At 36.1% G+C, this 25558-nt stretch overlaps 1 protein-coding gene across 3 annotated transcripts in view; it reads left to right on the plus strand.

Annotated features, from left to right (window-relative positions):
• LOC121330277 (SH3 and multiple ankyrin repeat domains protein 2-like) overlaps window positions 1–25558 on the plus strand; it is a 146320-nt gene that overhangs the window by 95764 nt on the left and 24998 nt on the right. For all 3 annotated transcript variants that reach the window (XM_041276659.1, XM_041276658.1, XM_041276660.1), the window contains 3 exons: window positions 2227–2309; window positions 3932–4056; window positions 24374–24509. In XM_041276659.1, coding sequence (XP_041132593.1) covers window positions 2227–2309; window positions 3932–4056; window positions 24374–24509 — 344 coding nt within the window. The remainder of the gene's footprint in view (window positions 1–2226; window positions 2310–3931; window positions 4057–24373; window positions 24510–25558) is intronic.

Genomic DNA, 25558 nt, shown 5'->3' on the forward strand with positions numbered 1-25558 from the left:
TCTATAATATTTTGAAAGTGTCTGTGCCCAGTAAGAAATAATACCTGCAAATCTGTTCAGCTTTGTGAAATGTAAAAGTATTTAAAAATATTTTTGTTTTGGTGGCTCATGGATAAGGATATTGGTTTCACGGTATACACAGGAGCACAGCGTTATGGTACAGCATTGCTAACCTCTTCCATGAAGAAGTTGGACACAGAACACACTAAAACCAAAATGTATTTTTGACCTCATTTTCATAACCATGTGGAAATAAAATACAGTAAAATTAAATGGTATACTGTAAATAGGCAAAGGCTTAATCAATCTTTCTCCAGGTGATTTTGAGATCACTCTCACAGAGATTAGAAAAGATGAACTGCTCCAGAAATAGCAAAATCGGCAAAGGTTAAAGTGGGTTAAATTTATCCTTGTGAGGTACAAGTGTTCAGTAATAATATATATATATAGATATGAACCATCATTTATCGCCGGCCCTGGCATCTGACAATCCCATGGTTTTCTTTAACAGTTTAACAGCAGACTGTTACTACGGCAACTCAGCATTCCATGGTTCTGCTACTGTCTGTTAGAGCCAACTCCCTTTTTCTTGTTTTATTTATTTAAATGTTAAATAATTCAAACCGTATTATCAAAAACGTATCCATTAATATACACGTGTGTACTGGCTAATTTGATTAGAGAGTGATAACAAAATAAGTAGGGCTCAATGTTTATGTTCTTAATTTTCTTGTATTGTTGTTTAACAGATTAAAATAGTTATATTTTTACAACACATGCTGTGAAAATTAGCACTGCAAATATTTATATTAAAATAACATAATAGCATAGCAGAGAATTACATTTAGATTGAGATTAATTTATCAATGAAGTAAAACAAATAACAAAGCTACAAATCCATGGAATATATTCTTTCTTTGTTTTTCTACAATTGATTGTGGAGTTTAAAAAAGACATTTTTTGATGGAACTGCATTGCTGTTGTGTTCAACACCCCCACCCCCCCCACCCCCCACGCCCACACATCCAAAAGAGTTTGCATGCTTGTGATTTATGTGCACATGGCCAATATATGCTAAAGGCCTCACTGTATACATACACTAGGGAGATTCATTACTATAGCAATGAGCTGGCTGTAGTTGAAGGCAGATTAGCTTTCCTTATTTAGAGATTCGACAAGTAAATATTTATTGCATGGAGGGTGAATTGTGTGTCTCTTTTTTTTTGCCCAAAATATTTTAATGGTAGCTAATTCAGCAGTCTTAAAGAATTTAGTTGTTGCAACAGTTATCCTCTTATAAATAAGCTTACACTTATTTACCTGTAATACCAATTTTGCTTGTGCTAATTGAAGGATGTAAATCCCTAGTGCTGTGGAGGAGCATGTATGCTGACGCTAAAGCAAGCTGCTCTCTATTAGTCGAGTGGGCTGTCAAACAGATCATTTGGGCTCCGGGCAGCATGCAGCATTCAATAGGTTGAAAGAGAAAGAGATGTTTAATGCAGAAAGCTCTGCTCTCTGACCACGATCCTGCTCTTTCGGTGGCTTGCATTGGGACTTAAAAAAAAAAAAAAAAAAAAGGATACGACGACCAGTGCTTTTGAATAACACAGACATTAAAACAGCAGCAGCAGCAGCAGCAGCAACACCATGCTGGCTCAGTTTTCATTTGGCTTGCTTGTCTTTCGCTTGACTCGAAAATGCATCTGCTACATTCACAGTTGAGGATTATATTATTGAAAATGTCATTCAAATCACACGCAGCCTGGGTTCCTCAGGCTTGCACAGCAAACTCGCTGATGACATGGGAGCTTACATCCATTCAGTCATTCACACACGGCCTTACAGCCACCATGCTTGCTTTCTGAAGCAGCCTCTTTTTTGTTCTATTTATATATCAGCGAGGCTCTCTTTTTTTGTGTATAATTGAATTATTTATTTGGTTGTTATGTTGTTTCACCACGTCACAGTCTCCTGCAGACTGAGGCCTCTTCTATCTGCTCCTTGGGTGATAATTTCTTCATTTTTGTATCGGAGGTCTTTTTCTTCGGAGCTGGTGCTAGTGGTGTTGTCATTATTCACCTGAGTAAATGATTCATTTGCTCTCGTGGTGGTGGTGGTGGTGGTGTTGATAATGATGAACCTTCACTCTGGAAGAGCAGCTGCAGCAATGATGAGAAGGAAGCTGTGTAATAACGGTCGCTATGGTCGGAATTTTCTTCACAGTGACTGCGTTATTGATGAGAAGACAGTGGTCCTGCAGAAAAAGGACAATGAGGGATTTGGATTTGTGCTTCGAGGGGCCAAAGGTAGGAGGAATGTTTTCTTCAAAGAACCCTTTTGATTGCCCTCCCTCCCCCTTCCCTTTAAGTGCCTTGCTAAGGAATAAAGGTTTATTTAGCCAACAATTAACACAAATACTTGCATCAGTACTTAAACTGCAGCCTCATTGCAGTAATCCCAGTGGAGTTTTAAATTTATATATATATTCCTGAGGTAATTCTATAGTGTAACAAACCCAGACAACATTCGGAATTGCATACATAAGTTTGAATGAAAACCTTAGCTGTACAGTGCAGAGCAAGTGACAGCTTTTATATCAGCCAAAGTAGAGAGCTTAAAAAATGTACTGGCAAAAGGTTCCTTTAAAAACAGTTTCCAGAACTGTTGGCTGTACCAATTAATGCTGATTTATATTGAGTGCCCAGCGCATGCTTTAAAGCAATCTTCTCATGTCCTGCCCCTCTAGAAATGTAAATGCTGTGCTTGTTTTTCCACTAAATGAAACGCATCATCATGAACCTACAGTATTTCAAATAAAATCAAGGTTTGTAAGCTAATGGCAGTAATTAATATATAGTTTTCTTGTTACATTTTTTACATGTACATACACATTTCTATATGAGAAGTGTAACATAGAATGGCATAAACCGTATATATCACACAGTAATTTTATTATATAATATTCTTTATCTATGCACCCATTTAAGCTATAGGTGCATGTCTAAATGAAGCGCAGTTTAATCAATGTGTGTACTGTCAAATATTGTGTTTATTTATTTACATCATGGACTGGATGAGACCAGATTTAATGATGATGTCAATCAGTGAGAATGAATTTGAAATTTCAAATATCAATTATGAAATGTAAGCAGTGACATAGTCTGAGTAGCCCTTTTGGCTCATGAATTCCAGCGATAATCTGACGGCAATATATCTTAAGTTTGTATTTAGGGGCCTCAGAAATATGCAGAGCTCTGGTCCCCATAAATATGTGAATGTATTTAAAAGGATATGATTGTATAAATGTGTATCATAAAAGAGAACCACTTTCTTGAACAGTGCGTACTCATCTGAGGAGCAGTTCAAATGCTCACTGTGGAACTTGGCTCTTACAGTAAAAAGAGTGATTCATTGAAAGTGTCAATTGTCACCACTGGTGTCTTTCTACCATAAGGACAAAATTGAGCATAAAACCCTGTGGTGGATGAATGAGTTTAAACAGTTTGTTTACGCCTGGTATTGATATTGGGACAGCAGATGTTGTCTGGTGTATTTATTAAATATTAAGAGGCCACAGTTTTATATTAAATCCTTATGCAAAGCGGACCATAATGTACCATTTTAACCTTGTGCACCCTTGCTGCTCACATTCAGACGTCTTGCTGTTATGTCATTACCCTACGCAAAGGGTTATTCCTTTATGTCTGCAATCACATTGCAAGTGAATTTCTACAGATGGAACAGACAAGCTTTAAACATTTGACTTGAGGTGCACCTTGTAGACACAGTACCGAAGGTAGGTGTGTCATACATATAATAAGAGTTAGCAAATGACTACAGTATTCTGTGTATGTAGTAAGAAGCAGGTCGATTTAATGTGATTCACATCGTTTTTTGCTTTCCTTCCACCTTTGCTGCCTGTGTCAAGCTGATACCCCCATTGAGGAGTTCACCCCGACTCCTGCTTTCCCTGCACTGCAGTACCTGGAGTCGGTCGATGAGGGCGGGGTGGCCTGGCAGGCAGGGCTCAGGACTGGCGACTTCCTCATCGAGGTAAGGCTGTGGTTTACTTCATACGAGCCTGGGTGGGGTGGTTTTGATGTTAAGCACTGTGTCGTCTTAAACTTGGATTGTATACACTCAGATCTGGGTTGTGTACACTTAATAATAAAAACAAATGCATTTAAGGTACAAAAAGTGACACAATTATCCAAAATGTCTCATGTTATTGAACTATTGTTTTTTTTTTTTTTTTTGTTTGTTTTTTTTAATTAGAAAGGCAATTAAGAAGTGTTTTAAGCAGATACAGAACAAAGTAAAGACATTGTGCTGCAGTGTGATGTAACCAATAGAAATCTCCATATGATCTTTGATCATTTTCTTGGAGTATGTCGTGCGAATTCTGTAACATTTATAGAGGATAAAATAGAAGTTGCATCTTTAACTGCATGATTGAGTATGGTTTTGCTGATGGTCTTGCTAAATGGGGCAGGAAATGATCAGGGAGACACAAGCTGCATCTCTCTCTCTCTCTTTCTCTCTCTCTCTCTCTCTCTCTCTCTCTCTCTCTCTCTCTCTCTCTCTCTCTCTCTCTCTCTCTCTCTCTCTCTCACTCTCTCGCCTGCCTGAGTAATAATAACATGCCACTTCTGGAGAGCACTTTGTACTTCCTCTGCTGTGACGTCACAAAACACACTGCGTCATTTAATAAATAAATGCAGTTAAAGTAAATAATGTTTATCTAAATAACAAGCATAAATCAGGGTTATTAAAAAGCTACATTATGTTGTTTTAAAAGGAGTGTGCCATTAACAAAAACCCTCGCTTCAGATATTGTACCGTCCTTAATGGACTGGGACCTGGTTCAAACCCAATTTTTTATTTGATTTTTAAACCTGTATTTTTTAGTTCAGTCAGTTTCATGTATTATCATCCCCTGGTTTATCCATAGTCTCTAAATAGTGAATACAGTGGTACATACCATATGTAACTATGGATCACAAAAACCCTATACTGCATTTCTAAAATCGAATGTCTCTGTGCTTTATAATGTAGTACTAACTACATTAATAGTGTAACACACTTGTTGTAACATGTGAATAATAGTACTAAGTTAAGAATCTCTGAGTGAAAGAAATAAACAACAACTTTTGTTCATACTGTTAAGCTGTAAATTATGGCTATTAATACAATCTCCAAGTAATTTGATTACAACCATAATAGTGTTGTAAGTGACTGCATGTTGGGATTCCTTTGCTTATTGTTTTTTTAGTCTTTCTGCCCGGGCTTTCTAAAAGCAGAATTATTTAGAAATGTTGGAAGTGAATTTCCAGAGTGACATTATGACGCTGGATTAAATTTTCTAAACTAACCATAAAGCTTTATTTAATAGCCATAATAGCATTTGTTTAATTATTTAATCAATTGCATTGATTTATACTCTTTTAAGTGTGATCTTTACTTTGTGACTCTTTTTTTTTTTTTTTTGGGGGGGGGGGGGGGGGGGTAAAGTTAGTGTGCTGGGGGGGGGGGGGGGGGGGGGGGGGGGGGGGGGGGGGGGGGGAAACAGCAGACTGGTAAACAAGAATGTATCTGTGATTTGAATACTATGCAAGGTTTGCTTCACGTTTTCAACAGAAGGGACTGTTTGCAATACGTTTTTGCAGATTTCACCAAGACCTGTGTGTACATTATAGATTCTAAAGGTGCATGACATCATTGGTGGATTCATTTAGAATTGTTCTATAAAGATTGTGGATCAGGAATAAGCCGTTCTTTACACACACACACACACAGTTAAAAAGCAAAACTGCCTCAAAACTATGTTACAAACCTAATAAATGGCATTACATGAATTAAAACAAGCTTTTTGATCTAAATTTGAGATTGCAGTTATAGATTATACAATTAGCTTTAATGCCCCTATCCATCAGGGGACAAGACAACTTGAGTTATTTAACAGATTTTGAATGTGTTAAAATGTAAGACAATGCATATTTTGGTTCTAATCTCTATCATGCTATTAACCTCAGCACTACAACTCATTTGTTTTGTTTAGTTATTCTTTGCTGTATTTAACCTTTTACTGGGTAATGATCTATGACCCATTAGTATATTTTTCATTACTTGGAAATTAATTAACAGGAGCAACTAAACAACACTTCCATGAAGATGGACACAACAGTTAATCAGACGCTTAAGAGATTAGATTAAAATGGATTATTAGTCCAGGATTGGTGTGTTATTGAACCACTGCATAACACTTATAGTGACTAAGAGAATGGGGATGGGTGGCAGTGGGTTTTGCTCTGTGTTATGAAGTTGGGTGAAAAGCTGTCACTGATTTCACAGGCTACATAAATCAGATTTATAGTTCAAACCGTGCATTTGGTACTTGATTATTTTGGAAATATATTGGTCAATTATGCTGTAGTGTCCAGAGCGTGGAAGAGAAATGATTAAGTTAAAGCAGCTGGATAGTCTATCATATGCACTGAAGTTTCTTTCTTTTTGTATTGCTGCTATTTGTTATTATTGCCTCTGGTCTAACTGTGTTGAATATGCAAAAACAAGAATGGCTGTATGTAGGTTCCACAGTCATAGCGTCCTTGTCTAGTACATTGTATACCTGTGGGACATCAGCAAGTCGCAGTGAGAAGCCTAAAAGAAATATGTAAATCCTGGCTCGGAAACAGTGTAAGTAGATATTAATAAGTTTGGGGAGTGACATGAATAGCCCTTTTTCTTCAAACCATTCCAGAACTGCTGTGTAAGAAATCTGTGATTTTGTATAAGAAGCTACATCAACAAACTGGCTGCTTTATTACTTTAAATACAATAAAGAGCCAGACTGCTTGAACAGAAAGTCATAATAACTCAATATTAATAAACCCTGGCGCCAAATTTTCTTCTTTTTTTTTTGTTGGGGTCATTTTTTTACAATGTATTGGATTTATTTATCTCCCTTTGCCTGTATTTCCCTAATTGCTTTTTTATGCAGCAAGATAATCTGATCACATCTCATCAACATGATCCATGTGCTTCCCTTTCCCTGTGTGACAGCTTGAGGATGGCATCCTGCACGTTTGCCCACAGTGCCCAGAATGTTTGACACCATACTGAGCACAGCATGGGCCGGAGCACTTCAACATCCCAGCTCAACCTGCAGTTGTCATAATGTACCTTTCAGCCTCCCCAGAACTGCATTTCACTGTGACCAAGCAAAAAAAAAAATTTAAACCCAAATTCATGTATCGCTTGGGCTGAATCTCACGACTGTCCTGTTTTCTTCAGTAGAAGATGGTAAATAAATGCAGTGTTATGAGAATAAGATTTTAATGTATATTGGTGAAAGCTTTTTATCTGCTCACAATTATACTGTACCGCTTCATCTCGCGAGTTTAATCCACTCTGTTTTTGTTTCCTGATCACTGCCTCTTCTCTTCTCTGTTCTTCCTCCATCTTCTGCAGATTCTATCTGTTGCTGCATTCCAGCACTGTCTCACTATCTCTGCAGTAATCATCTTGTTGTTTGCACTGGATTTGCATATTAGCTAATAACAGCGCACCCATGCTATATATATATATATATATATATATATATATATATATATATATATATATATATATATATATATATATATATATATTATATATACACACACACACACACACACACACACACATACATACATATATATATATATATATATATATATATATATATATATATATATATATATATATATATATATATAATATATATATCCTTTTTTTAAAGGTGTTTTGAGATTTTTATATTTTAGATTATAATAGATGGAGTCTTATTGTCATTCATTGCATTTATTTTGTTTTAAGCTCTGTGTCTGCTTTTAGGAAGAAAGATTAGTATTAGTGTGAAGGAAAAGAGGGGAGATTTTGATACAAGATCTCTTGATTCATAGGCAAACAATAATACACCTGAAAATGTATCAATTACCGATACAGCGAGAGCACCAACAAAAACAAAAACCTTTCCTAAAGCAGAGCCCTTAACAAAATGAGAGTCGAATGCATCTTTCCTGATTACTGTATCACCGGCACACTATAAATACTGTTCTAAATGTAATAGCAGTAACAACTTCATTATGCACATTTCTATTACTGTGAAAGCTTGTTGAAGAAGCAGGTTGGGAACAGCAGCATCACATTGATAATTCATGAAAAGAACATGACATGGTTTCAGCATAGTGGCACAGATGGAGGAAATGGAAGTCTTTATGTAGGGAATTCTCAAGGAATAAGGATGGAAAGAATAGATGCTCTGCGTGTAGAACCGTTTGTGGGCACACCAGCAACATTGTATCACTGCAGTGGTTTGTGACAGTGCTGGAAGACTGATAATTAAAAAGTACACGGACTATCGCCAATGCCTGTCTGTACGCTAAGAGGAATGCATGGCTGTTGTGGAGTTAAAGTAGCATTACAGTAATGTTATGGGCTTTTAATGTTTGTTTGTTTGTTTGTTTGTTTGTTTGTTTAGTTTGCCTGTGAACCTTGTGAGGCTGTGTCCCTTGATTACTCACAATCAAACATCCACAAAATAGTGCGTTATCAGTGTGATTGTAATGAAGATAGATACAAATGGTTTCATTTGAGAATAGCCGGTACACGTAAATGTACAATAAAATACATACTGCTTTCAGAACTAGAGGGTTGCCTTCCTTTTTTCTTAAGTTTAAAGGGTTATATCTTTTCATAGAAAAGATCAATGTGAACATATTATGGAGAAAAAACAATGCATTAGGTTTAAAAATGAATCATGGTTCTTGAGAAAATCATAAGAAGAGGACTGAAAAATAATTGATATAGCTTTTCTGTGATTGGGTGTGTCTTTGCAACTTTTCCTTCAATGTACACATTATGAAAACAAGGCACCCAACAAATAGTAATGGTCTTTTTGTCTCAACAAACCCAACATGTTTTATTTTAATCTTTTATTTTTATGAAGGCGAATAAAACCAAGTAAGGCCACTTAAAAGGCACTTCTTCCAATGGAAATAAAAAACATGTTTGTCTAACAGAAATGCCAACCTGAGCATCTATTAAAACAAAGATGTATGTGGTGCACTTTTACCTCTGCGGAACACAGAGCAATGGTCACCTAGCAACCAGCAGTACATTGTCTCTCTGCACAGTGATAAAAGCAGGACAGCTCCTACAGCTTTAAAAGCATACTATTTTGGATGAGTAAGTCAAAAAACATGTGCAAAAAAAGTGGGGTGGTGGGGAAGAGAGATATGAGAGATAACGGGAATGTCTTCACAACGGTTTGAAGAACGTTGATTATAATAAATGTAAAATAATTAGGTTAACAGGTATGGAACAAAACCACCAGCCGCTTAAGCATTTATATATATAGACACTGATCAAGAACATTCATAACACTGTAGTCGGGAGCCATAGATAAAATGCAGACATGCGATCTATTCCAATGGGTTAGACAGTATTTAAAAGATACTCCACCATAATACACTTTGTTATGGTACTTTTTAAATGATGTTGTCTTCTGTACAGTATACTCTTTAGTCCTAAATGAATTAGTAATACAGTAGCAAACATACAGTACCCTTATGAAAAAAGTTAGAAAACTGTTAGGATACCATGTATTGTGTAGATCTGAAATAAATATTGTACAGTAGCACTGTAATGGTTTACCATGTGTAGGTATTTGTGGTACCATTTCATGAATGGCTACTACTAGTGTAGATGTCTTGTGCTATCACTCAGCCTCAGCAAAGAACCAACAAATTGCCATGAAAGCACTTAGCATAAATACATTGAAATTAAATAGCACAAACATATTGTTTTTTTAAATACACACCAATAAACGTCTTTTAAAATTGATAGTGACAGATATCATCTCCATAACACAGCCAAGCTTCTTAATCGAATGTTGCAGTATGTTTGTTTTGTTTAGTTTATGAGAAAATCTACACATTTTGATCTGAGCATCTTTTTTGTAAGAATTGCTGTATTCCAAAAGTTGATTCTTCATTATTTAACCTTAGACTGGGTTTCCTCTAGTGAGTGAGTGTATGGTACTAGAAGCTTCAGCAAGCTGGAGAATTGATTGAAACCAGAAGTATTAGACTCAGCTGCCCTCTGCACTCTCAAGAATAGAGACAACTTAATCTGAGAACCTTATTTAATTTGATAGAACCACATTTAAAGGCTTCCTCTGAATAAAGGATACGATACAATGCAATGGAGATACTGCTTCAGATTCAGATGGCACTGACAATAAACAGGTTGAATGCAATGCTAACAAAGGGACATTTCAAAAGAAAGCGTTGAAGTCATACAGATCTCCAAAGCTTTACACCCATAACCTGCTTTAGTATGTACTGTATATCTCAGACATATTTTACTAATGTATTTTTCTAAGCATGTTGGTGACGCTTGCATAAACTTTTAATAACACTAAATCACATTTACAAAAAGTACATGAATCTAATTAAAAGCATTTAAGTGTGGTTAAACATTAATGACTGTCCTTCACATAATTAATTAGTCAACTGAAAGCAGAAGCGTATTCTTAGGTGTTAGAATTGTAAGTGGGACATTTTTTCTGGCCTGTAGCTTCAGGTGACTTATCTTGATTGCTGTTAAGACTCCAGCACTCCGTATTGCAGGCTGCAGGGTGTACAGTGCTTCATGCTGCTGCTGTTAGACCATTTGTGGTTAGGTAGGTTAGGTTTGTGTGAAACGCAGGAAATTGTTTTCTTGTTCTGGAAAGAGTTGGACTACGACATTTGTTTGCTCTGCTCTTTGAGATCGTTCCATTTTGTTTGTTTAAATAACAAAAGCAAACACTGGACCAAGCACAAACATCATTATTACTTACACAAACAGCGGATTTTGAAACTGTTACTGTGGGAGTCCGTTGATGTGGGAGATGGGAGATATCAACGCAACACAAGAGGACAGGTTTACTAAGCCTTTGCTCAAGTTTGTTCCACTTTTTTAATGCAGTTTTTTTTTAGCTTTACAAAACTATTAAGCAATGTCTCATATGTAAGTGAAAACCATCTGAAACAAGTAGCTTTTATTCCATTTAGATTAAAAGTATAGCAAACTCTGCGCTGGAGCAAAGATACTGTGCTGTGAGCCCACAGAGTCTGTTTTCTTTGCCTGGCATTTTGCTAACACAACTTGTGGTAAAAACCATCCCTCTTCAACGTGCATTCCCAAACATATAGTAATTATTTCATCCTGCACTTATTGTAACTAAGAAGGAGACCCAAATGGCAATTGAAGAACTTACATTTCCAGTTTACAAAATTTAACCATAAGGACAATAGATTAATATGGTGTTTCTATGCATAATTCATAAGCTGGTGAATTAAATGGCCCACTCTTTTGAAGCAGCCCATCAGGTAAACATGTCACACTAATTGATCATTGTTTAATAATACTGTGCACTGACAGAGCTTGGCTTGTACGGTCAAAACGCAGATGTTGGGTTTAGCAGGGTTCAACAATTCAAAGCACAGAGGAAGACCTAATGACCACATGGATCAGTCTGTCATATTTTCTGTAGATGACTTGCTACTGTGACATTGAAACACTGGATACATAGTCTTTATGATGTTACAATAAGAAGAATGCAAATAATAAGACTAAGAATACATAATCTATAGAACAGACTGAAAATCCCAATTTGGCCTCTAGATTGTACAGGCTATTGTTATGTAACACTGGTACAGTCTGACGTTTAAAAGCATTGGCAGTGGCTTAAAATACACATGAAGGTTTAAAGGGTTTATACATTGTTTAGATTGGCCTACCAGTTGCTGTTTGAAGTTTAAACTTCAAATATATATATATATATATTATATATATATATATATATATATATATATATATATATATATATATATATATATATATTATTGGGGCACACAACTGATGTTATACCAATAATCAAGTGCATCAGCTTTAGCTTTTTAACAGTCTCACACTCTACTACAAATAGATGTAATTAGTTACACAATTATAAAGAAATAAGTTAAGGAGATATTCTAGTTTCATATCTCAGCTGACCAATCTGAAAATAATAGACTTCATTATTTAAAAGAGCACGAGCTGAAAATAAGGAACAGCAACCTTTATTGATATACTATATAGTTTACAAGTTAATCAATGGGAGTTTAAACCACTATAATTAGTTCTGTATAGCAACAGAATCTGGATATGAATTACTGTTGTAATCAATACATGGGTATTGTACTGTGGCACTAGCACTGCATGTAAAAGCATGCTTAAAAAAAAAACAGCCTGCCCCTTTTTATGTTTTCATCCTATGGTCTGTGAGAAATGCCACTCAATACATCCCTTCTTGGATAACCTTTGAAGCGTGTTGATGTGCACTGTCGGGGGAAGTGGTGCGTGAGGATTCTTGTTTTGCTGAAACTCACAGGGATCCTGCATAGCATAGCATAGTATTGGACCTCACTACTGTGGGAGGGTGTATTGGGAGCTGCTGCTGTTTGTTTGGGGCAGTGGCTATTACAATATGTTATAATATGATTTCTCAAACACTGCTGTTGATTGACTCTTCCCATCATAGTGACTTTTATCAGCCCCTTGCTGGTGGTGCATCTCCCTGGCAATTAGGATGTAAGTGTGTACAGGATGTTGCTCAAATCTCGAAAACCACTTATCCAAAATGGACGATCAAAACTTGGTTTTATAAGAAATGGAACTTTGGAATCTGTTCCTGTTCATTTCCTGTTCTTAATTGAACAGTCTTTGTCAGGGGGGGGGGGACTTTCTAGACATGAGCTATGACTCTAATTTATTCCTATCCTGGTCGGAGTGAAGGCAAATTATTCAGGTTGATTCACAGGTCCCAAACATCAAATTGAACAGACAGAGCCTGCTGAGCAATATAATCACTCAGCAAGCCATACAGATATTGGTGGTTAATTAAACAGTCCTATCCATGAGGCACCAATAGGCACACAGTAAGACCAGCACTATAAAATGACTATATTGATGTCCACTTCTTTCCAGAAAGTAAAAGACACTATCTTGTGTTCCAGAGGAATATATTCATGCACATGAAAATTACTTTAGAACCCTTAAGTGGTGAAAATGCCGAATGTTCCGGAACCTGTGGAACCCATTAAAAAACAGACCTGTAGATGCATAGATACAGGGTGCCCAGGTTAAGGCTAAGTGTGTCATGTGCAGTCTTTGATTAAATTACAAATGAGACAGTGCTTGCAACACTCTCGAAAGTGGTCAGTGCTACAATGCACTGTGCTTCACACTACTTGCAGCACTGCTTATTAACAAACAAGATCTGTTCCTCTAAAACATCCCAGTTGCTGTTTATTCATCTGTTCTAATTCTAGGACTAATCAGTTGTTTTTAGTTTGCATAAGATTTGTTTTATGTGGTTCGGTATCAGTCAGCCGTGGAAGCAATTTAAAACCCAGTTATGGAGTAGATGAGTTGGACCACCAGGGACAAAGCTTCTGTGGAAAACTTCCATCATCAGACTCTTCTGATTTACACTCAGGTCAGCTTTGATTGAGTACCATGAATTTTACGATAAACGCTCCGGTGTGCAGAGTGTTTAATCAATACCACTGTGTGAAATTGAGGACACTGCAGCAATAAAAACCCAATACTGTGTAAATTCTAAAGTGGCTTATTAGGAAGAGAGCTCTGTTTATTTTCCTTTCTGTTCATTTTTTTAAACAATACCCTGGCGTGAAAAGTCATGTATATGATACACACAATATCTGCCTGATGCTCCATCACTGCAGAGATCTGATATTGGTTGCAGATTACATAAAAGTTTAATTGGATTTAATCGCAAATCAAGGTTGTATAGAGAATTTTGAAGATGCAAGTAGCTGGGTTGAAAACTGTAAAGCTACTAAAGTCATTGTGCCCTTGATTGCGGGGTTCATTACTAAAGCTGTGGTTATTAGAAGATATTTACACAAGAGTGCTTTTAAATTGTATAACTAAATGTAAACCGTAAAATATACCTTTTTTTCACCGTGCATTATGCAGGATCTCTTATTACAAGCACAGCACTAACATGCAAGTACCTCCATAGGGGGCTGGAGCAATAGGTCGGGTTAGATGGTGCATGTGTGCTATGTATTTCAAAGCGTGATTTTCACAATGAAAGAAACACGGTCTGGACTTGGCATTTTCAATTCCAGACCAGGATCAGACCCCTGCTGTATCTTGTACTATATTGGAATTCATGGGCAGGACGGTGACTTATGCAGCCCTATTTAATTCTTCCAACTTGCCACTTTCAGAGTATTTTCATTTGGAAGGTTCACAGCTGTACTCTCTCTGACTGATAGCTAACCCAGACAGTAGAATAGTGGATAATGTGTTTTTTTTTATTTTGTTTTGTTTTTTTCATTCATTTTTGCAAAAACCCTCAATGTTGACGGTTGAAAAAAATAAAAAAATAAAAAATTGGGTCACTGCTCCAAAAAACTGCTTTAATTTGAAATCATCAGGTCTGGTTCTATAAGAATTCCCAAGACATAACCTTGCTGCATTTGTGATTATAATGTTTATACTGCTTGCAATAAGGGGGCATTTAAATTAGTCCAGAGTTGTACAGATCACCATTTGGTTAAACAATGAAGCAGAAATGAAGGAAATGAGCCAGGAAATGTTTTTTTTTTTTTTTTTTTTTTTTTCACTGAACAGTCTTTAGTTCCTAATGCAACTGTCATGGGACGCCAGGGAACTGTGTCTTCACACATTGTATGCTTCACTTCCAGCCTTGTTGTGATCATGGTGCAAAACACAATTTATATCTAAATTACATAGCTCCTTGTACAATTCAGCTTTTTGCTGTGGATTATTAGCTATTTGTTTTTCATGTACAATGAATCATTCATTTATATCAAGTTAATATTCCATAGATAATCATGGATATCTAATGCTATTAATTTAATTTAAAGGTATTGTTTTTTTTCCTCAACAGATTGTTAAATTACTCTAAGGATGTATTGCATAATGTTACATAATCAAAAGCTGATATAATGTACAGTAACGTAGAGGGTAAAAGCTGCAATTGTATGAATCTCAGTGTTCAGGCTAGGGTTGCACAGCACCACTGATCCAACAAGTACTGATATATTTATGTGGTCAGCCTTTTGGAGCCAGTTCTGAAAAGAGCACAGATCATCAAAAGCTTGATCTCTCGCTTCATCTTCCTGGATGTATTTCATTTGTGTAATATAAAGGCACAAACAATGAATACAAATCTATCAAGCTCAATAGGGCAGACAACTGGGAGCGTGTGTACATCTTCATTCTGTATCAGTCTATTCTGTATTAGTCTACTTCTGGCCCCTTTATATATATATAATATATATATATATATATCTATTATGATATACAATATGATATATAATATATAGTATATATATATATATATATATATACACATTTATGTTAATATGAAATGCTCCTAGTGTAGCCAGACAGTATTTTGTATGTTTTCATTCCAAAACATTTATCCATGCTTCTATGTAATGCATAAAAATGTACTGACAGAATCTCAGTGGCCACAGGACATAATGTGCCACAGGACATACAGAATGTGAGGTCAACAAACAACTACAAGAACTATATATGCTTACTGCGTACATCTGTAAAACGTGCCTTGGGAAAAACAGTTAACATTTCCCTTTTAAGGGATTCGTTTTACTGTATTGTTTCAATGGAATTGAAGAGTCTGAAGCTTGTTTTACATTGTTTGTTTGAGTTGAAAAGTTCTCTTTCACTGTGTTGTAGGAGCTTTTCAGCTACAACAGAAATGAAAAATGAAAAACCCAGACACTTCTTACAGTGTAAATGAAAAAAAGATTTTAAATGCTGCTTTCCAATCATTAATATAAGACTTGGGAGGACAGGTTTGTTAAATTATTTATTTTCAGAACAATTGGGCTGTTACTAAGTGGAATCTTTTTTGCAAACGGCTGTGAGAAAATCAGATTCTGCATGGCTCATTCTTTTTGGATTTAGCAACGGTATACTTCTCTTCTTATAGACTTCTCTGTCTTCTAAATTCCTAGGAAGCATTATAGCTATAGTCATTACTAGGTTGACTGTGTATGCAAAGAAAATAGCAGCACCAGTGATTTATGATTGCCTGCCTGGTGTGGTAATAAGGCTTGTTATTATTGTTGCAGTTTTCTATTGTGAGTAACATACAGTATGATTGTTTACGCACTTAGATTACATTATGTAGCATTGTAAAGTCATTGCCCACTTCAAAGGACTGATTATTGAGTTTATACTATGTCCTTTCTAAAATATATATATATATATATATATAATAGCTATATAGCTTATATATATATGTATTGGTTATATACACATACATACATACATACATATACATATATATATATATATATATATATATATATATATATATATATATATATATATATATATATATACCTGCCTACTGTTTTGTGCTGGGGAGCCACAGGCAATGCTCCATTTGATTTTGCAGTCCTGCTAGATTAGGTAGGAATGTCAGCTCAGATAGTTCTCCTTCTCACAGTTAAGCAACTTCTATAGATCAGCCGATTCATGAGTCTGAGCAGAGACTTCCCTTGCTTGGCCTTGGTAGCATCCATCACTGGTTCTGCTGGTGAAATGAGGAGGAGTGGAGGTTACCCATTGATCTCCAGTGCATCTAATTGTGTGTTAGTTCTGTGGAATACTGGGATTAAAGTCCTGATGTTTCAATAAAACCATTTTCATCCTCTGATGACCTTTCTACACTGTATCTTTTTAAGTTATCTTCGGTTGAATTGTTCCATAACAGTTTGTGACTGAAGTATTGGACCATTTTGTATCTTGTTAAAATTGAGCCAGGTAGGATGAGATTAGAGCAGATGTAATTGAATGAACTGACTGAGTAATTGAATGAGTCTATGTCCTTTAATAATTAAATTTATTGTATATGAACCAGCATCAGCTGGGACAGAAAAGAGCCGGTCAGGGTAAAACAAAATGCTGTGTACAATATATATATATATATATATATATATATATATATATATATATATATATATATATATATATATATATATAATAAGATTTCGGTAACGACTTTTGTTTACTGTCATGTTGTACAACATATAGTCGTCCTCTGTCAGTTTACAGTTTGGGTACATTTGTTCTCCTGGATCAATAAACTGTATGTCGCCCTTTCAAAGCTGATGTATAAAAAGCTATTAAGGTCAGGTAGACAGCGATTCAAGCTATAGCGGGCAAGATACTGACTTATTCTCTGGTGCATCAGCTTTGTATTTTACTCAATGTCCTACTGGTTTCTGTCATTTTGCATGTCTGTTAGGGCAAATAGTGTTGTACTTGAGGTGTTTTGTAGTTGTGCATGGAAGCTGTTGGACGTAGATATCTACTAGAGTCTCAGAGTTGAAAGATAATAAATGAGAAACTGAGAAACAGTGAGCTACTGTTCTACAGAGGAAGTTGGAAAATCAAAGTGTGGTCAGTCTAAAAAAAATGTAAAGCAGTGTTTCAGTGCAACTTCCATTCACCCAAACTTAGCTACGAAACGTGTTATTTATTTTGTGGCTGCGGATGCATCTATCAAAACATATTGTTAGTCCAAAACCAAATTAATATTATAACTTATATAATACTGTTTCAAATTTATAATTTAAACATTCATTGTCTCTATTTGTTATGACCATTTTTGAGTTTATCACTGGTCCTAGACCACTTAACTGTAAATACTATACTGTAAGAGAAATATTTACAAGCATCCTCTAGAAACAAAATAAAAAGAGCCTTTCAACAAAGGGTACTGTGTTAAGTTTATGACAAACTATAGGAGCTAACTGCTTGTTAGTGTTTCAATTCAATTGTCATTTGCGCTAATCAGAGCCCAGTATAGATTAGTTGCAGGAGCTTATCACCTAGGCAGTTCTGAATCAAAACCCCATTGGTGGAGAAGCCTGGCAAACCCCAGAGTAGCCCCCTCAACTGTGGAGCAGAACAGAGGCTTTTCATCTGCAGTCACATTACTCTCTGACTTTTACAAGCACCAAATCCATCAGAGAAACAGAAAAGGAAGATTTATAAAGAAAGTGAAAGCCCTTTAAAATTCCATCACCATCAATAAATGCCATTAACTTCATCTAATTAGTCCTCAGTAAACAATTTCAGTCCAATGCATCTATTGTGTAGGCAGGACCAATCAGTGCCAGGTCACTTCCAACTTGCCATCCCTTCTGTGATTTTTTTTCTTTTTTTTTTAATACATAATTTCCATATTACTTGAAATGTCTTGCTGTCCTATACTAATTACATGGGTGCTATTATCCAGCTAATGGTGCAGGAAAGCAGCCATGTAATTAGATATTTTCGGGCGGGGGGGTGGTTTGGGATGATCTTAGCCTTTTTTCTATATCTAGTGTTTTTTGCAGTGTAGATACATTTAAATTAATGATATTCTTATATATAATTACAATATTTTTTCTCTAGCTGGCATGCACTATCTTAAATTAGGACCCTGTTGCTTACAGTTCAGAATGTACACCACGTGAGATCTAATCTTCTATAGTGACCATACCCAAAGAGTGGATTGAGCATCGAAAGAAACTTACAAATTATATTTGTATAAAATTCACTAGTTGTGATAAAAAAAAAAAATGACAAACTCTGTTTTAGAGCAGGTGCCTTTTTATTGTGCTGATTAACAATTGACATCACTAAGCAAAATGATCTGTCAATCTTGGGCAGGTGTTGTGACTCTTGGCCTCCCAGTTTGTGGTCTGTCATTGACAGAGTGTGTCTGGTTATACCGTCTCGCCAGGTTTGAAATTGTTGGCTGTGAGCACCCAAGACGGTGAGCCACAGTACGCTGCCCTAGTCCAGCCTCCAACATGCTGATTGCACGAAGGCGCTGCTCTCTTGACAGACGTGGCATATTGTTTTTTTTCTGTGATTTTCTTTATTGTTTTTATTCAAGCTTGCAATTCAGCAGCTGAAATCACCCCAAATCCAGTGTCCAATCAACTGTCTCACTAATTAGGTGATTAAGTGCATATGCTTCAGTCATAGTCACTCAAGAGTGTCATGGTCAAGGATACATGATCGAGTGATTAAAAAGAAACCAAAAACATTTAGTCAATGTCCATCACTTATATACCTTTTTTTTTGTAAAATAAATGTCTTATAATAGTGATAAGTTTCTGTTGATGCTCGGTGTGTGTGTGTGTGTGTGTGTGTGTGTGTGTGTGTGTGTGTGTGTGTGTGTGTGTATGCACAAACAGTCCCTGTTAGCTAGGTTCTGATACAGTAATGCTGTGAATAAATGTGTCACATGTGGTATCAACCTTGGGCAATCTGTGACAACTTGTACATTACAAGACAGTATGGGGAAAGGAACATTTATTAATGATGGCAGATTAGTCTACCATAATTGAATTCACATGCTGTTATTACATTTGAAGCATTTGGTATCAGGCCATTCCTTGTTAGAGTGACCAAAGTTGGTATGTCAACAAGTAATGCTGACCGTGTTTTGTGGTCCTGCCTTTTACTGTTTAGTTTCTCAGTATGCTTTCTATATTAAACAGGTCAGCAGTTGAAAATGGGACTAACAATTAAAATAAAAGCTGTACAATTAAACATAGATAATGCACGAGTGCACTCTCTTACTAGCTAGCCTCAAACATTGTTGTTTCATCACTGTTACCCACTTGTAAACAAGAATTCCGTTTTGATTAGTTCGTTCTTTCTTGTATTGTTTGGATCAGTAACACAGTAAAATAACACAGTAATCTAGTGACTGAAATCAGGTTTCGCTGCTTCGACAAAATAAACTGGCAGTGCCTTTAAGAACCTGGTAGATGTCTGGCCAAAAAACATTTGTTTTTCATATTCAATTCTTAGGGGATTAATTTAATTGCAACATGCTTCCTTTTCGCAACAGCATGAAGTGCATGTTATGTGTATGCATACGAGATAGTGGGTACAAGAACCTAAAGCAGTGTTGATTGATCAGCCCTGACACCCAATTAAACAGATTGGATTCCAATTTTGGAAGAGGCTGCGAAAGCTGTAACCAGTTTCCATCTGTGTCTTCCTGCTTTTCAACAACGGTGTCATGAAAACGCTCTTCTGACATCAGCTTTCTCAGTTGTTTCCTTGGTTACAGAGACTTGTTCATGTAACCTTTCTCGCAATTAAAGGTACATTTGAGACATATAGCATATTAGGCACTGCACTTTGTATTTTATTCAGTCCAGTCTTTTTCTAGTACCTGTCTATCCTTTTAAGCTCTTTTCTAACTTAAGAGGTCACTGCTTACATAATGGAATGTCTCTTAGATGTTGGGTATGTGAACCACAGTGCTGTTGTAATGTTCACCAAGGCCTTTCAGAATCAGACAGCTGTAAATCCTACAGCTAGGCTGGTTCAATGGCTGAACATCTTCAACAGGCAACATTGTCATGCAACAGCCCTCCTTTTCTCAGGTAAAATAGAGGCTGTATCAACCGTACAGTTCAATCTTATCTCCAGTAATTTCCTGCCTGTTTTGTTCACTTAGGGGAAGCATTTGTAATTTCCTACAGTGTAGTGTCTATGATACATAGTCCGGGGCAGGACTCTCTTGGTTAATCCCAGTAAAACTAAAATTAAGTTTCGTCTGGACCACAGAACTGTTTTTATGTATCTTTTTTAAAGCCCTACAGCTTTTCAAATTCAAACCCAGATGTTAGGCCACCCATTAACATTTACCTTAAATGATATTAAGTCTGTAACAATGCAAAACAGCATTCACTGGGTTTGTACAGCAAGCTTTCTTGAACGACAGTATAAAACAGTTTAATTGTAGTCAAACTCTTTCATTAATGAAAAAACATTATTTACATAATTGTAAATAATTAAGTTGTAAGAGTTAAAGCTCTTTTTTCAATAGGGGCCCACAACATGATTTCTGTCAAAACAAATCTAAAAAATAAATCATGATAATTTTTCTTTTAAATTAAGAATTATTCATACAATACAATATACCTTTTACATATACTTCATTACTATTATTCTTGGCAAGGAAAACTGCATCACTCTGCCAAGGAATACATTTCTTAATCTGAAAATATTTCACTTTGCATTTACTGTAATACAAATTGTTAAAGCAGGCATGTCTTTGGTGTAGAAGTTCAGCTCTATACACTATGTCCTGTCCCTATGACATACACAGTAACAGTAGGGTATGAAGCGGGAGTCTTTTTTTCAAAAGTTTTTTTTTAATTTTTTTTTTAAATATCCTTATAGTTTGGAAAGTGATTTAATTTATAATTCAAGGTACACAACATGACGGAAATGTAACCCTAGTATGATAATACCCTGTCTTGATGAATTTAGCGAGATTAAACAATGAACTTAAATAAATCAAACCAGCAATTTCTAGATCCAATCTATGAACCGGGTTATTGAACCATAGCCTTTTGAATAAAGAAAATAAAACAAGTGATTTAGCACCCCTTGGGGGGTCTTAATTACATTAAGTCCAAGACACTATGATCAATGGATAGATATATGGCATTGGTGTTATTCTTAAAAGGTGTAGATTGGACGGCTGAAGTCAACATACACTAGAAGCTGTATTAATTTGTCATGATGGTGCAAGTAAATTGTCTTCTTGGTGTACGCTGTGTTAATCTTAAGGCAAGGTTAACACAGTGAAGTAGTTATGGACTGCAGTAATTCATTTACTCTTTGTTCATTTAGTTTCTTTGTTTTTTAAGTCAGGCAGGTCATGAAGGACAAGGGAGTGACTGTGGGTTAATTTAATGAAAAGTCAAGCACATAAAAAAAACTTATTAAAAAGATCTCGGGGACATACAGTAAGAGGGTTCACAGTAATGCCATATAGACAGATTGGTTTTGGGTACAGTGCCAGAGTAGGGAATCTGTCTTATTTTCATGAATAATGACCATTAGATTTCTAAATTCCAGTTCACTGGTGCCATTTTAAAGCCAATACCAAGACCAATTGAAATAATTATATATATATATATATATATATATATAGATATATATTATATATATATATATATATATATATATATATATATATATATATATATATATGTTGTTGTCCAAGGTGAATGCAAAATTGGACCTGTGGTTAAAAACTAGTGTTGCATTACAACAAGACTCAATCCCCCACACACCCCTGTTTCTTAACCCTGTAGGAAAAGCATCAAGAGTACATTATCTCTTAAGCAAAGCTGATGACAAAAAAGGTTTACTGTTAAATAAAATACCAGGGTGCAGTAGTTTAAAACAAATCTGCACAAACAGCACTGACTGCACATCTGTATGTATGCTAATATATTCAGAAAGTCACATTAAAAAACAAAAATCACAAGACACTTTATTGATCCAGTTAGTGAGTTCATAACACTCTGTTCAGAACTAAACTGAACACAACAAAACTGCTACTTTAGACAGGAGGTGTAGGCTACTGCATATGTCTAGCCGAGAGTACAAAGCTGTCATCCTGCATTGCATGGTTGCCACCAGCTCTGGTGGGAACTCAAGTTTTTTAGTCCCTATTGTGACTCTAGTGTGAGCCCAGACATGCACTTTAATGTGATGATAATCTGGATAACTCCAAATCCAAAACAAGTCGTTAATAATACTCACCCCGGAGTGAAAATAATGCAGGTCTTTTATTGTAAAATCATACACAGCTGTACAGCAAACCTACACCCATTCAGACAGCCTGACATATATGTTTTGAAGTATGTGGCTAAACTAGAATGTACAGTACATCAGTACCTAGATGAAAGCTAACCGTCCTCCTTTTAGAAGTGTGTTTGTGATGTCAGTACCCATGACTATAGAACACTGTCCGCACTGTCTCTGAAACAATAGGCACACATATCCAGATAAGAGTGGTATCTTCAGTAATTGATATTTCTAATTAAAGTTCAGGAGGCGGGTCAGACACAAATCTCTGCGTCACCAAATTGAATCATTCAATTTACACATTAGCTAATAAAGATTGTTAGCACTATAAACACCCTCTTCACTTACCTCTCAGTTGCATTTCGATTTCATCGTAACCCACCACAACCCCATCTCCACCATTCTTAAAAACAATTTCTATATTTTATCAATGGGGGTCTCTGCCTTGTCCATTCGGCCAGGAAGCGAGCCCTCAAACCAAGTTAGGTTTGATGCCAAATGAAAGCGTATATACAACATAATTCTCTGTAAAACTGCATACTCCACATTCTCCACAATAAATAGTTGTACTAAAACATTTTGTGATTAGTGTTTGTCCCGAACTACTGAAGTCTGGTTTGCTACAACTGCCACGGTTCTGCCAGGTTTAATAGTGTTTAATCAAAAAGAGTAAAGGCTACGTGTATTTTAAAGGTGCAGTTCAAAAAGATTTGTTGCAGTACAATAGAGAGAGAGAGAGAGAGAGAGAGAGAGAGAGAGCAATGCTAAACAATACAAGATGGAAATAGTGAGGTAGTGTCTGAAAAAAAAAAAAGATTATAGCTTAATTTGCATGCACATGCAGCATCGCTAGCGAGTGAAGCTTGATAATCCACAATGGACTAGTAATCGTTCCTCATGACAACATGTAATTGCATATCCCCAAACTGACTAGTTTCTGGTTGTGAAACATGCTAAATATTTCCACTCTGGCTTTAGCAACACGCGTGTAGACAGAGTAGTGAAAATGGCTCTTGTTGAAAGGTCATGGCACGAATTTAGTGTTTTCTCTATAAAGCACGCATTGTAATTATGCCTTGGCAGGTCTGACTTTTCATTAAGCGTGTCGGTTAAATGTTGAAACAATAGTTGTGGTAGCAAGTCTCAGTATCATTTTGACCTACAGTACCTGTCAAAATATATGTTCAATTAATGTGTTGATAAACTCTAAGGAGAAAGTGGAAAGACATGCATATGGATCCTACAAATGTCAGATTTTTTTTTTATTAACTTGAATTAAACTATGTCTGTACAGTACATTTCTGTAGGATTCGGTTCTAAAGGAAGTAAAATAATGCACAGCGCTAGTGTTTTAATGTTGTTTTTATTTGCTTTCTTTTTAGTGAAAACTAGCTTGCATACAACTATCTTAAGCTCATAAGATTTTAGTGGAAACAAGAGCATGCAAAGTCTACTGGCTCAGCCTGTGGATTTGAACCCCAGCCTTCCACAGTATTAAACAAAGAAATATATATTTTAAAAGAATTGTATTTGTAAATTTGATAGCTTCCTCCCCTTGATTACTTACACTCTGTATTTTCAATTGCAGGTTAATAACGAAAATGTAGTGAAAGTCGGCCACAGGCAGGTGGTCAACATGATTCGGCTGGGAGGGAATCACCTGATTATAAAGGTGGTGACTGTAAGCAGGAATATGGACCCAGAAGACACAGCTCGGAAGAAAGGTAAAAGCTCCTTTTTATTTTGAATGGAGGAGCTCATATACTGACTTACTTTAAAAGCATGCAGTAATCTAAATACTGTGTCGTTGAAATACTGTGTTGGATTAGAAATGATTTCCCAGCGCATCATGTCCTGAAATAGGTACAGTAGGAACAGCCATCTTTCCTGTAAACATGCCATGTGAGGGGGGCTTTGGCTTTACTCGACACTTCATATGGAAGCCAGTCTAGAAAGCCAAGCCCAACAGTCACCTTCGAGTTGACAGAGTTATCTTGCTGTTTGGATGTTACAATTTTGATCTTCTTAATCTCACATGGTTAAATGCTGAGTCGTCTTAGCAGAAGGGTTGACCTAAACCTAAACCTCCTTCAAAAGACTTGTCAACGTAACCAGTCATCTGTATCCTTGGGGGAGTACGTCTTCGAGATTCACCCAGGAAGGCATTGTTTGGCAGAAAGTTAATGGATGAAACCTAAATGTTGGCCAAAACCTGATGGTCACCTGAAGCTAGAAAAAAAAATCCTGCAAGTTAACACCATTTGTAGACAACACTTCAATGCAGCTGCAGTATGGGACCTTGCTGTTTCAAGGAAGGAAGACTGTAACAACACTTTCCCTGTCACTGTCCAGGTGGAATTAAATGAGAAAAGATATCTCTGTGCGTCACCAGGATCTAACAACATTAAACTGGTTTCAGATAGTGTTGAGGGTGTGTTTGCTCGCTGCTGTACACTCTGTCTCAGTATGATTGTTCTCAGAGCTTAAAATGTAATTAAATGTTCACTGTGAGCCATAGCCATGATCAAGCTAAAGCTCAGATAAAAAACAGTATGTTCTGGAAGTTCATTTTCTATGTATAGTACTTTTTGAGAAAGCTGCTTGCAGATGATATTAGAAAAATGTGATAATTAACTGAGTTCACAAATTCAATTTATTTATAGCTTAAAAATTGCCAAGTTTTATAAAGTGCAAAGAAAACAACTTTATGTATTTAAAACATTTCCTAGTGTTGGATTTAACTCTTAATTTTTATGTTAAGTTACAGTTTCAC

This window comes from Polyodon spathula, chromosome 17, assembly GCF_017654505.1.
Source record: "Polyodon spathula isolate WHYD16114869_AA chromosome 17, ASM1765450v1, whole genome shotgun sequence".
NCBI classification, from domain to species: Eukaryota; Metazoa; Chordata; class Actinopteri; order Acipenseriformes; family Polyodontidae; genus Polyodon; species Polyodon spathula.